The sequence below is a fragment of the Corythoichthys intestinalis genome, chromosome 9, assembly GCF_030265065.1.
Source record: "Corythoichthys intestinalis isolate RoL2023-P3 chromosome 9, ASM3026506v1, whole genome shotgun sequence".
Classification (NCBI taxonomy): Eukaryota; Metazoa; Chordata; class Actinopteri; order Syngnathiformes; family Syngnathidae; genus Corythoichthys; species Corythoichthys intestinalis.
Window position 1 is genome coordinate 319,927 of NC_080403.1, and position 13,429 is coordinate 333,355.

At 40.4% G+C, this 13,429-nt stretch overlaps 1 protein-coding gene across 1 annotated transcript in view; it reads right to left on the minus strand.

Moving 5' to 3' along the window:
* The window catches only part of nucks1a (nuclear casein kinase and cyclin-dependent kinase substrate 1a), an 84,151-nt gene that overhangs the window by 21,273 nt on the left and 49,449 nt on the right, over window positions 1-13,429 (minus strand). The window contains exons 4-6 of the mRNA XM_057846948.1: window positions 7,793-7,839; window positions 7,558-7,710; window positions 6,632-6,781 (exon numbers count right to left, since the gene is read on the minus strand). Coding sequence (XP_057702931.1) covers window positions 6,632-6,781; window positions 7,558-7,710; window positions 7,793-7,839 — 350 coding nt within the window. The remainder of the gene's footprint in view (window positions 1-6,631; window positions 6,782-7,557; window positions 7,711-7,792; window positions 7,840-13,429) is intronic.

Genomic DNA, 13,429 nt, shown 5'->3' on the forward strand with positions numbered 1-13,429 from the left:
CCAACAAAGCTTGTAACCATTTTGGAGCTGTATCTGCCTCTGGGTTGCTTGCTGTAGCACCTCCAAATTCTTCAGTCATTTTTATGACGATCTTTCTTCGTTCTTTATTGATTTCACTTTCAAATGTCGATTTTGCGATGTACTTCCGGTTTCGCTCTTATTTTGAAGGAGCGGACCGGAAGTTGCACTAGTGTGTGCGGCGATGTGGTTGTCACTTGACGTTAGCGTATTAGCGTTAGCTCCGCCAATGCCACAGACGAGTTATAGCTTCTTTTTTTCTTTTTTTTTTTTTCCGATGCTTTTCATTGGATCAGGGTTCGCCAGATTAAATTTCTCTTGGCTGGATTTACTCACTGAGGTTTGCTGTTTATCCCACTTCTGACACCAGTTGTCGTGCTGCCGCCTTCCGTGACGGCGGATGTGCGCGGCGTGGGTGAACAGATTCGCACGACAAAGGGATCTCACTTGCAACTTTTATTCCTCTTCAGCACAGGTTAGTCACGTACAACGTCACTGATGGTTCTCGTATGAGCTGTGCTGGCTTCTAGCTCAGGCACGGACAGCGTTTTAGCGTATCCGGGCAGCGAGCCGTGAAAACCGTGCAACAACAGAAAAACGAACAACGAGTCTCGCGATGCCAGCCAGTTATATACCGAGGCTGTGTTCAATGACCATAAGCGGCTCGTAAAAATCAAAACAATAACAGAAGGTTGCCATGGGCTTATTAACCCAAACTTCACTACAATATAATATGTTTGCTAATGCTTGTTGTACTGTTTGAGGTGTTAATGTAGTGTATCTAAGCTATGAGTGTGAGTAGCCAAGAGTGTAATGGTATTTGTATTCGTCCCGTACTGTCAAGGTACAGACGTTTGGAAAAAATAAAAATTCCAGCCGCCGCTCGCAGCCTCAGGAGGACGTAACCCACGTAGCTCCAACCAAGTTGGTTTCGAGGCTTCCGGCAAGCGCGGAAATACGACCTTCGCTGATGCGAGAATGTAGAAAAGAAACTAGTGCTGGGTGAGCGTGTGCCTTATATTGGCCTGTGACGTCACCCAGGTCACGCCCACTGGCGTGACGTTGCTGGCATTTTATTCTCGACCTTTGTGCTGCGCACACGTAGATATCCAGGTGCTAAGCACCGCCCTCTGGCGGTCAGGAGGAATGAAATAGAATTATATTTTCAAATTGGGAAAGGTTTATTTTTAAAAGCTTGAAGCTTTAAAGTGGGGATTGCGTATCGAGAGGATCACCGTTGGTTGAGGGCAGGCATTGGTTATTACAACTTTAATTGCTTTATTGTTTTCTCCGTTGGTCTCAGTGTAGTAATCCTCGCCCTGTACAAAGTATGTGTTTTCTTGTTTTGTGTTTCAACATTAGTTCTACTGTGTGGTGTTTTGATACGCATTAAAAATCTGACAGAACTGGAGTCTAATAATAATCAACGAGCAATACAGGAGAACACTTCAGCTTGTTCTCAACCGATAGCAGTCTTCTCCAAACGCACTGTTGCCAGCTGGGGAGTGTTACCTGACTTTAACTGTTACCTTAGTCGAGCCCACTAAAAAAAGGGGTGTTGTCATTTTGCACATAAGACGGGAATCAAACAATGTTAGAACAATAAAAATACGAATTCACAAATTTGATGGTTTTTTTTACAGGTTGACTGATATGGGATTTTCAAATGCCTATGCCAATACCAGTATCTTAAAAAAACAAAAATTCAGCCGTCTACCGATATCCAAAGCTGATTTTGGAAGCCGATATACGTTTTTTTTAAAAGCATGTAGATTATAAAAGGCAGTTTTAAAAAACTGCTTCAACAGCTTCAAATTTTCAATGATTACCTGAGTCTTAAAGTGATCCTCTATCTTAAATACATGTAGGCTCTAATAAACCACAATTGTTCTCTTGTACTAAAATATGTTGTTAGATACACATAAAATGTTGAATCAATGGCAATATTTTTATCATATTTAGTATATATTTTGACCGATAGTTGGCGCCATGTTTTGCGGGCTCGCATTGATGACGTAAATGGGATGTTTCCAAATGTGTAGCGTGTACAACAATTGCGTATTGTTGCCTAAACTCGCTTAGTAAAATGCCACGATGTGCTGCTTTTGGATGCAACTTCCAGTCAAATGGTAACAAGTGGAGTGACTTGAGTGGTGAAGGTGGAATTTTTATTTTATGTGAATAAATGTGCATAAGTGGAAGCTTCTCCCCTTTTTGGTCCCTGTATGCTCGTATCCTACCGTAATTTCCCGAATATAACGCGCACTTTTTCCCCCCAAAATCAACTGGTAAACTCATGGTGCGCATTATAAACGGGTACATGGATGGAGACAGAAATATATATGTATTACATATATATATATATAAACCGATTTTTTTTCATTGACACGGCCACGTTGTGTTGAAGAAACGTATGCGGCGACCCGTTGTCGACCATTACGGTACGTGACGTCACCGTTTTGTTTCAGTAATACTTCACTCTAATCGGCCGAATGATTTCGTCTGTGTTAAATTCTGCTTTTTTCACTCTTCATAAAGCACAGAATTTAGTTTCTTGAACTCATTTGAGTCGACGTTTATTGCAGCTCCGCAATTCGGACCTTAACAAATGTAAGGACACACACTTCCTGTGTCCGTCAACTATATCGGTCCCTCGGGAAACTCAAATCCAAATAACAATAGTTCCTTTGGTTACTGTCGTGTTGACAGCTATGAGCTCTCACGGGTTTCCGACTTACGTTCTCACTTTCATTTTACCGTATCAATCCATGGAAGAAACATTTATTCATCATGAGGAAACGGCCAAGTTATACAGCAGCCTTTATAAGAAAAGTCACATCTGTTTTGTTTTCTCCTAGATTCTGGTAAGTTGGAGAAGTTGTCAAATCATATTATTACCGTAAATATTTTCAGTTCACGTTAATGTTTTGAACTACGAATGCGCTATGCTTGTGCTGTGTTTCACCAGTCAGTAAAATGACATCTGTGTATCTGTACACAAGCTCTGTTTTCTTGTATTCTTCTATTTATTGGTGCTAAAATTAGGGTGCGCGTTATAAACGGGTACAATAATTTTCCCTAGATTTTACAAGTAAATTTGGGGTGCTCATTATACACGGGTGCGCCTTATATCCGGGAAATTACGGTACCTACCACGCGTTACAACTGGCGCCCGAACATTTTTCCTGGATCCTCAGTCAAGTAAGGGATCAGTTTAATTTCTGGATCTGACGGTCCCACCGCGGCTGCAATATTGCTTTCGGATCTGTCTAGTTTCTGGATTCGTCAGTCCCACAGCGGCTTTTGGGATCAGTCTATTTTGTGGATTTGACGGCCTGATCGCGGTTGCAACATTGCCATGAGATCAGTCTAATTCCTGGACCTTCGAGTGAGTGAAAAAAACGCGGATTTTGATTACTATTGCCATCTTTTTTGTTGACTATTCTTCGTGGGAGTTTTCCCCAAATCATACCAAATAATTAAAGCACTATGGCACGCTACAGTGACAGTGACTCTGACATGGACCTTACTTTTACGTTGGAGTTCGTCTGGCAACACGTGTGTGCGTACTGCTGAGCTCCCGAGTCACGAGTGGTCAAGGTGAAAATATTTTTTGTGTGAATAAATGTGCAGAAGTGGAAGCTTCTCCCCTTTTTGGTACTTTTATGCACGTATCCTACCTACCACGCGTTACAATGTACAAGACATGGATTACACTTGATTCCAGGATTTGTTCCCGTCAAACTGTTGGCTTGTACTGTATATAAAGCATACGACAGCTCTGGACACTAACAATCTACATAATTATACTGGGATAAGTTTGAAAACGCAATATCTTACCTTGAAGATCTGCCAACAAAAACTGGAGTTCTTAACAGCATACATTCTCTGCTCCGTTATCATTGAGACACACTTGCAGCGAGTACATCACCAGTTTTGCCCAATTCTTCTCTTATAAGGTACTGTATTCCCTGTTCTCATTTTGCCTATGCTGCTCGCCTTGTGAACGACCGACAGTGCTGTCTTGCTCTTCATTTTTCCGATCTGGTTCAAATTGGAAGGGCAGAACCGACGACATGTTGGGGTAGCTAAGAGTGACACGCTGGAAGTTCGGCCCGGTGACGTCACGCACTGCGACGTAACAAGAATGGCGACCTATCACTTAAAATAATTTTACAAATTTTATTAAAACGAAAACATTAAGAGGGGTTTTAATATCAAATTATTATAACTGATACTAATATTTATCTTTTAAGAATTACTTGTCTTAAACATCGAGGATCACTTTAAAGGATTAATTCGGTCTAGTGCTACCAAACCAATGAATGCGCCACTTCTTTTTATGATTATACACACTCAGTAAGAACAGTGCATATACTGTATATACATACATGTACAGTGCTGGCCAAAAGTATTGGTACCCTTGCAATTCTGTCAGATAATGCTCAATTTTTCCCAGAAAATGACTACAATTACAAATGCTTTGGTAGTATTATCGTCATTGACTTTGCTTGCAATGAAAAAACACAAAAGAGAATGGGGGGAAAGATTAAATCATTATCATTTTACACAAAACTCCAAAAATGGGCCAGACAAAAGTATTGCCACTCTTTGAAAAATCATGATGCTTCTCTAATTTGTGTAATTAACAGCAATTGTTACTTACCTGTGGTACATACCAGGTGGTGGCAACAACTAAATCACACTTGCAGCCAGTTAAAATGGATGAAAGTAGACTCAACCTCTGTCCTGTGTCTTTGTGTGTACCACATTGAGCATGAAGAAAAGAAAGAAAGACCAAAGAACTGTCTGACAACTTGAGAAGCAAAATTGTGAGGAGGCATGGGCAATCTCAAGGCTACAAGTCCATCTCCAAAGACCTGAATGTTCCTGTGTCTACCATACGCAGTATCATCAATAAGTGTAAAGCCCATGACACTATCCCTAGATGTGGACGGAAAGAAAAATTGATGAGATATTTCAATGAAAGATTGTGCCGATGGTGGATAAAGAACCTCTACTAAAATCTAAACAAGTTCAAGCTGTCCCGCAGTCCGAGGGTACAACACCACATCACCCAATGTCCAATATTCATTTACATGCAATATACTATCTGCAATACTTACTAAGTGTAATATTCAATGCCTCACTGTCAACGTCTGCAACTTAACTTCTATTCACACATATTCTATGTGCAATACTTATTTATGTGCAATATTAATCTGCAATATTCAATGCCTTCACTGTCAACTGCTGCTACTTCAATTATTTGCACTGCCTGAACATAGGACTACCTCATACATATTTTATATCTATTTATATTTTATACTTTATTCTTTCGAACCACTTTCGAATTTTTTTTTTTACTTTTCCTGCACCATAAAGGGATATGCTTCACAATTTCATTGTGCAACCATATAATGACAATAAAGGGCTATTCTAGTCTATTCAACAGTGTCTACCCGTACTATCCGTCTGTATTGAATGAAAAGGAACTCTATGGTAGGATACCAAGGAAGACCCCACTTCTGACCTAGAGAAATAAAAAAAAAGCCAGGCTGGAGTTTGCCAAAACTTACCCGAGAAAGCCAAAAACGTTTTGGAAGAATTTTTCTCTGGTCAGATGAGACAAACGTAGATTTTTGGGAAAAGGCATCAACAGAGTTTATAAGGGAAAAAAACGAGGCCTTCAAAGAAAAGAACACGGTCCCCATAGTCAAACATGGCGGAGGTTCCCTGATGTTTTGGGGTTGCTTTGCTTCACCTGGCACTGGACTGCTTGACCATGTGCGTGGCATTATGAAGTCTGAAGACTATCAACAAATTTTGCAGCATAATGTAGGGCTCAGTGTGAGAAAGCTGGGTCTCGCTCAGAGGTCATGGGTCTCCAAGCAGGGCAATGACCGAGAACACACTTCAAAAAGCACTAGAAAATGGCTTGAAAGAAAGCACTGGATACTTCTAAAGTGGCCAGCAATGAGTCCAGACCTGAATCCCATCGAACACCTGTGGAGAGATCTGAAAATGGCACCCTTCAAATCTCAGAGACCTGGAGCAGTTGGCCAAAGAAAAATGGTCTAAAATTCGAGCAGAGCATTGTAAGAAACTTATTGATGGATACCGGAAGCGGTTGTTCCTCGTTATTTTGTCTGAAAGGTGTGCTACCAAGTATTAGGCTGAGGGTGCCAACACTTTTGTCCACCCCATTTTTTGTAGTTTTGTGTAAAATGATAATGATTTAAATTTTTTCATTCTCTTTTGTGTTTTTTCATTGCAAGCAGAATAAATGAAGATATTACTACCAAAGCAGTTGTAATTGCAATCATTTTTGGGAGAAATTGAGCATTATCTGACAGAATTGCAGGTGTGCCCATAATTTTGGCCAGCAGTGTACATATATCGGTGAATGTCTAGTTTTCTTCTATTTATTTTGCACTTTAATAACAGCTGCTTTTTAGTTTTAGCCAATTGAACGAACTTTCAAAAATGTATTTAAAAAAAAAAAAAGTTTCCTGTTGTACTGTTACCCCCGTACTGAGGTACGTACTGCATCGTGACTTGTGTGTACCATTACAACCCTAGTTGTAGCACATGTCCAAAACAAGGTACATACGATCAAGGAAGGTTTCCCCTTGCTCTTCTTGCTCTTCATCCTCACTGCCACCATCACCCAGAAGGATCTCCCTTTGTTTTGACACTGCCTTGGAGGCTGCCTGACGTACTGTTCGTTTTCGACTTACATCTTTATCATCATCACTGCAATCTGTGAAATTACACACACATAAAAAAACAAGAACAGGAATGTCAGTCATCAAACAAAATAAATAAGATGGAAATCGCAACTTGAACTAGTTACTTGATATCGAACATATCATGATTGAGAAAAATACCTGCATGTGTATATTTTAACAAATTATATGCAAATTTAGTGCCTTAAAGGAACAATATGGCATGTCACTTTTTTTTACCCGCGACTACCACTTCTTGCATAAAGCACAACTGCAGTTAGTGCATGGCGTGCATGCTTGTACGAGCACGAACAAAAGCAACAAGTGTTTGGCCCATCAGATCAGCACCAGAAACATAATAACTGTTAGTAGCACTTTCAAGTGGATTGGAAAAGTGTTTATACCAAACGGCGACCAGGTGGAGGTTCTGTAAATCAGCGCATGTTCGCCCAAAGTGGTCGACCGAACTCTTTCTATTGAAGGTAAGAAAAAGCGATTTTTGGGGCACCTCAGTTAAAATGTCAGGGCTCTGTGTACTCATCAGGGCATTGGTGAATCATGCATGGATTAGAAAAGTATTTTAAATTAACTCTAAGAATCCCGTATGGTCCCTTTATCAGCTCAAGTTTGTCACAGCTAAACAAAACATCTTTAAAGCCTGTGGATAGCATAAAGCCCTGATTGGAGCACAACAAGTCAGGGTTGGGGGGGGGGGGGGGGGAATGCCTGCCAGCGCATTGAGCCCAAATAGAGTTCATACAGAAAAGCAACGCTTTAAATGTTTTTATCCCATTTTGACAAAAAACATTACCTGTGGTCCGCTTTCTTTTGGGTGTCCGTCTGCCAGACTTCTCAATTTTGGGTTTCTTTCCTTTTTTAACCTTTGTTTCTTCATAGTCACTTCCTCCATCTTCTTCTTCTTCCTCGCCAAAGTCGTTGTCTTCCTCATCACTACCAAAGTCATCTGTAAAAACATGTCAACTAATGTACTGCTCTCCCAGTGACGGCGCCTTAAAAATATCCAAGCAAAGCTTTGCTAAGCTTACCTGCAGAATCATTTTTGGATTTGGAGAGTTTGTCCTCAGAGTCTTCGCTGAAATCAAGAATGGAGAAGGGGGGCATTAATTTAAAAAAAAAAAAAAAAAAAAAAAAAAAAAAGATACATAAACAGCAATCACTAATTTTGCAATTCGGTCATTCCTTATCATATTGAACCAAAACAAAGAATTTTTAACCTCAACCCCTACCAATTATGATAAAATTTGGTTTAACGTCTGCAGGCCCAGTACAACCCCGCTGAGATAGTTATTTTGACAACATCATGCAGCCCTAATTGCAGGAGTCGACAATAATGGAAATTAGCAACTGGCCCTCCTTAATCAAGCAAACAATATACAAATAAAGTAGTAATTAAATGCATACATGTGCATCTGCTGTGATTTAGTATACTTTTATTACACAAAATATTCCTTGTTTTGTCACATTTTTTTCTGCGACTTCCACACTTCCTCTGCCAGTCGGCATTTAATCCAGCTGGGAGCAACTACGCTTCAGCAAAGCGCTTTAATAGGAAATTATACAGTGGTACCTCTACATAAGAAGTTAGTTCATCTCAGGACCTTGTTTGTAAGTCGAAATGGTTGTATGTCGAGCAGGATTTTCCCTTAAGAATACATTATAATTCCATTAATTCGTTCCACAGCCCAAAACCCTACACTAAATCCTTAAAGGGAACCACCAGACATGTGGTTCTTAAAAGATGAGATAATGTTTTGGTTTTAATACATTTTGTAAAATTATAAATCAAAAAATTAACTAGTAGCTCGCCATTGTTGTTGACGTCGCCGGGCCATGCTGCCGTACTTCACAGTCACTCTAACTATTTAAGGTAGTGATTTAAATACACCACAAGGTGTCAATAGCAAGTTTCACATTAATAAGACATCAAGCCAATCAGTGTGTTTTGTCCCTCGACTGACGCCGTAGTTTCCTGTTTAGTGCGGGTCCATTGTGATTTACGTTCATTTGAGCGTTGTCTTCACAAGACTCCTGAAAATGGCTCCCAGCATCATAGTTTGTGTGACTAAATATTGCCATACAGTGTATTTGTTGAGCTAAAGGAATTGCTAAAACGTTTAAATATAGTTTGACCAACTTTGCTTAAGTTTTATGTGTATTTTGCGCATCTATTTTGATTGTCAATGCCAGTGGCCTATATTACGAACAGAGTTCGACCTCCCCAGAAGTAATCCTGCTTACCAGCGGGTAACCGGAGTTGACAAAACCTGGTTATCTCGTTTGTGGTCAATTGGTGCTACGACGCTGATTATGAGGTTGATTAGTCGAACCTGTGTCAACCCAGTCAGAGTTACTGCGCGTTCACATAAAAGGGGGCAGAGATCAGAGTCAAACACTACTTGTGATGATGGCACGGTACCTTACTTCACGGAGGAGGAATACTCGATAATCATGCGGAGTTATGGGGAATTAAAATCCACCCGTACCGTGAAATCCAACACCGCTTCAGTAGAGCGCGACTGGTCTGTTGGCAGCTAATTACAGATCGTATGATTTGTGAATGCATCAATATGCCGGTTTACTTATGTACATGAAAAGAAATAAAGCCTGCTGTCAGGACAATAAAATAAGATTTGGTACGTTAACTAAGATATAATTTATCGTGCATCCCCACATGAAGCAGGATTATTGTATGTTTAGTCGCATTGAATGCATGAATATGTATGTCCTTTGAACATCTTCAGAGTAGAGGTTAGATTGGGCCTAAATAAAATCCAGCCCGACCCGGCCCGAGCCCGATCAATTAAGTTGATTTGCAGGCCGGAGCCTGAACCACCCCCCCCCACCCCCCGAAATTTTATGTTATATTTGTGAGGACTCAGGAGAAGAAGGAAATGCGGAGATGCGATGCGTGGTTGCGTTTTTGTGTGATCACATTTTTGACAACGCTTGTGCGTAATGATAATAAATTAAAGCCAGTCTTTTGTAACGAATTCTCACAGTTAAACAAGGCTGTAAGATGCATATTCAATAAACGTTTTCTTTTATATTTGTGTGACTGTTCTATCAGTGGATTTCACATTTATTTCAATCTCTTCAAGTTGGCAGAAATAAAACGCAAGTTTTCTCAATGTTTAAATAGTCCACATATTTTTATGATCATTATAAATGCATTTACACAACGAAATAACGCTGGAAAAGTTCGTTAAATATATTTCTCGTATGAGAGCAAAGCGCCACATTCGTTTACTCTACATTCAGCGAAGCAGACACAGGTTTCTGTATGTCTGTATTCAGCAGTCAATTTGAAGAGTTTCCATACCCCGCTCCGAATCGCACGGCATACAGTGTTCTTACTCAGATATTCAGAATCACTGATGGAATACATATATTGTCTGCTGGCAAAATAGTGCAAGGACAGGCACACAATCTGCGTGGTTGTGAGGGCCTGACTTCGGCGGGTTACATTAGTGATGTCCGCCTCGATCAGCTGCCACAGGTAACGAATTCCCTCAGCTGAAAATCTATCTTTCATGCAGAACATCCTCTGGGTACGTCAGCGGACTCTGTATGGATGATTGAAGAAACTTTTTTTGGGATTGAATGTCATTGTCAAGAGGACACGTTCGCGGAGGAGTGCTGTTTAAATAGAGTGTGGTTAATAGGAATCCTGGAGTTAAGCAAGATCTACCTCTGAGACAACCAGGTTTGCTGTGTGGCGTGTTTTGCCATGGCAACATTCCCAGGTTTCAACATATCCACCTTTCGTAGTCCCGCTTAGCCGATAAATTTTGCTGCACGTGATGAAGTTACTCTCAAAGTTACCCTGCTAAGCCAGAAAACCGCCTTCGTAGTACAGACCACAGTTCTCTTTGCATTGTTGTGTTAACTGTGTGAGAATAGGGCCTCAGTAATACAGATTGAAGCACTTTTCTTCTTGGTGACATTTTTTGAGAGATATGAGTATTAGTTTTGTAGTATTTTCAGTATATGATACTTATGTGTGTTGTGAAAGAGTTCTCGAAGCTTATGCCAATAAACGGCGCGGTCCGAGCTACGAATCTGAATGCCTGTGTCCACTCTCCTTTCTCTCTCCCACTGTGAATTAAAGAAACTACAGCGTCAGTCAAGGGAATAAACGCACTCATTGGCTTGAGCCCTAATTAATGTAAAACTCGCCATTGACACCTTGTGGCGTATTTAAATCTCTACCTTACATAATTAAAGAGTGACAAGTGACAAAGATTTTTTGTTTGTTTGTATTTTTTAAGCGTGACAGGTGGAATTCTGGCAGTCTTTGACGTCACCGCCCTGCAACGTCAACGACAATGGCGAGCTACTAGTTAAAATAATTTTACAAATTGCATAAAAACGAAATCAAGAGGGGTTTTAATATCAAATTATAATAACTTGTACTAACATTTATCTTTTAAAGGGATCCTCTACCTTAAATACATGTAGGCTCTAATAAACCACAATTGTTCTCTTGTACTAAAATATGTTGTTAGAAACACAAAATATTAAATCAATGGCAATATTTTACAATATTTAGTACATATTTTGACCGATGGTTGGCGCCATGTTTTGCGGGCTCGCAGTGATGACTTAAATGGGATGTTTCCAAATGTGTAGCGTGTACAACAATTGCGTATTGTTGCCTAAACTCGCTTAGTAAAATGCCACGATGTGCTGCTTTTGGATGCAATTTCCAGTCAAATGGAAACAAGGGGAGTGAGGTGAGTGGTCAAGGCGGAAAATTATTTTTAGTGAATAAATGTGCAAAAGTGGAAGCTTCTCCCCCTTTTTGGTCCCTGTATGCATGTCTCCTACCCACCACGCGTTACAACTGGTTCCCAAACATTTTTCCTGGATCCTCAGTCAAGTGAGGGATCCGTCTATTTTCTGGATCCGACGGTCCCACCGCGGCTGCAAAATGGGTTTCGGATCTATTTTCTGGATTTGTCGGTCCCACAGCGGCATTTCGGATCAGTCTATTTTGTGGACTCGACGGCCTGATCACGGCTGCAACATTGCCATGGGATACGTCTAATTCCTGGATCTTCGAGTGAGTGAAAAAAACGCAGATTTGGATTACTATTGCCATTTTTTTTGGTTGACTATTCTTAGTGGGAGGTTTCCCCAAATCATACCAAATAATTAAAGCACTATGGCACGCTACAGTGACGGCAGTGACTCTGACATGGACCTTACTTTTATATCGGAGTTCGTCTGGGAACGCGTGTTTACGTACCGCTGAGCTCCCGAGTGACGAGTGGTCAAGGTGGAAATATTATTTTTTGTGAATAAATGTGCATAAGTGGAAGCTTCTCCCCTTTTTGGTACTTTTATACATGCATCCTACCTACCACGCGTTACAATGTTGTTCCAGTCAAATGACGAATTTAATGAGGACAGTCAGCCACGACACGACTCCGATCCTGACTATCACACGTGTGGATTCATAGTTTTATTACCTTCAGTGAGAGTTTATAATTTCAATAATCATGAAAGTAAAAAAATGCAGAAATGACAAAGTGTGCTCTTTGGCCTGTACTGTATGTAAAGCACACGGCAGCTGTGGATGCTAACAATCTACATAATTATATTGGGATAAGTTTGAAAACGCAATAGCTTACCTTGAATATCTGCTAACTAAAACTGGAGTTCCCAAGGGCATACACTCGCTCGCTCCCAACCGGAGTTCCCAACAGCATACACTCCCTAGCTCCGTTGTCATTGAGAGGCACTTGCCGCGAGTGCATCACCAGTTTTGCCCAACTTTTGTCTTATGAGGTATTTGCTGCACCGCATTTTACCCTGCTGCTCGTCTTGTGAACGACCGACAGTGCTGTCCTGCTGTTCACTTTTGAGATCTGGTTCAAATAGGAAGAGCAGAACCGACGACATGTTGGGAAAGCTAACGAGTGACACGCTGGAATTTTGGCAACGGGCCCGGTGACGTAACGCACTACGACAACTTTTTTTATTTAAACAAAAACATTAAGAGAGGTTTTAATATCAAATTATTATAACTCATACTACTGATGCATGGTAATTACTGGTCTGATAATGATCGGTTCAATAATAGGAATTATGACATCATCACAATAAATCCAATAACGTTTATAATAGGACCGATAATATGTACTGTTCTGGCTTTGCAGTTTACACAATAGTATGGGAAATCAGTTGACCATTTGCGGGGCATTGCTCCCACCTGCTGGTCAGAATAATTCAATGCAGCTATTTTTTGTTATAGTAGTTTGGTTCAATCCCTTACACATTGCGGTGTCTAGCGGTAGCATTGACAGTCGTGAGTGCTTTCTGTTACGTTTCCGCCTTGGAAATATATGTAAGCAATTTATTTTTACTGTTACATATGGATGTGCAAAATATACTTCTGTGGTGAAGGATCATATGTACAGAACTTCATAAGTTGTTTTTTAGAAGCCAGTCAATGCCTTAGTAGCTCAAGCTAGTGTGCTATGCTATAAATATAATAGTTGTGTATATCAGTGTATTGTGCAGTTTGTTGTATACTGAGTATTGAATATGTGTATTTTTCTGTTGTACTTTCACAATATTAAGACGAGTGTCTTCCCATAAAAGCAAGAAAAGACCAAGCCTTGTGGTTTATGAAAGTGCATTCATTCTTAGCTGGCTGT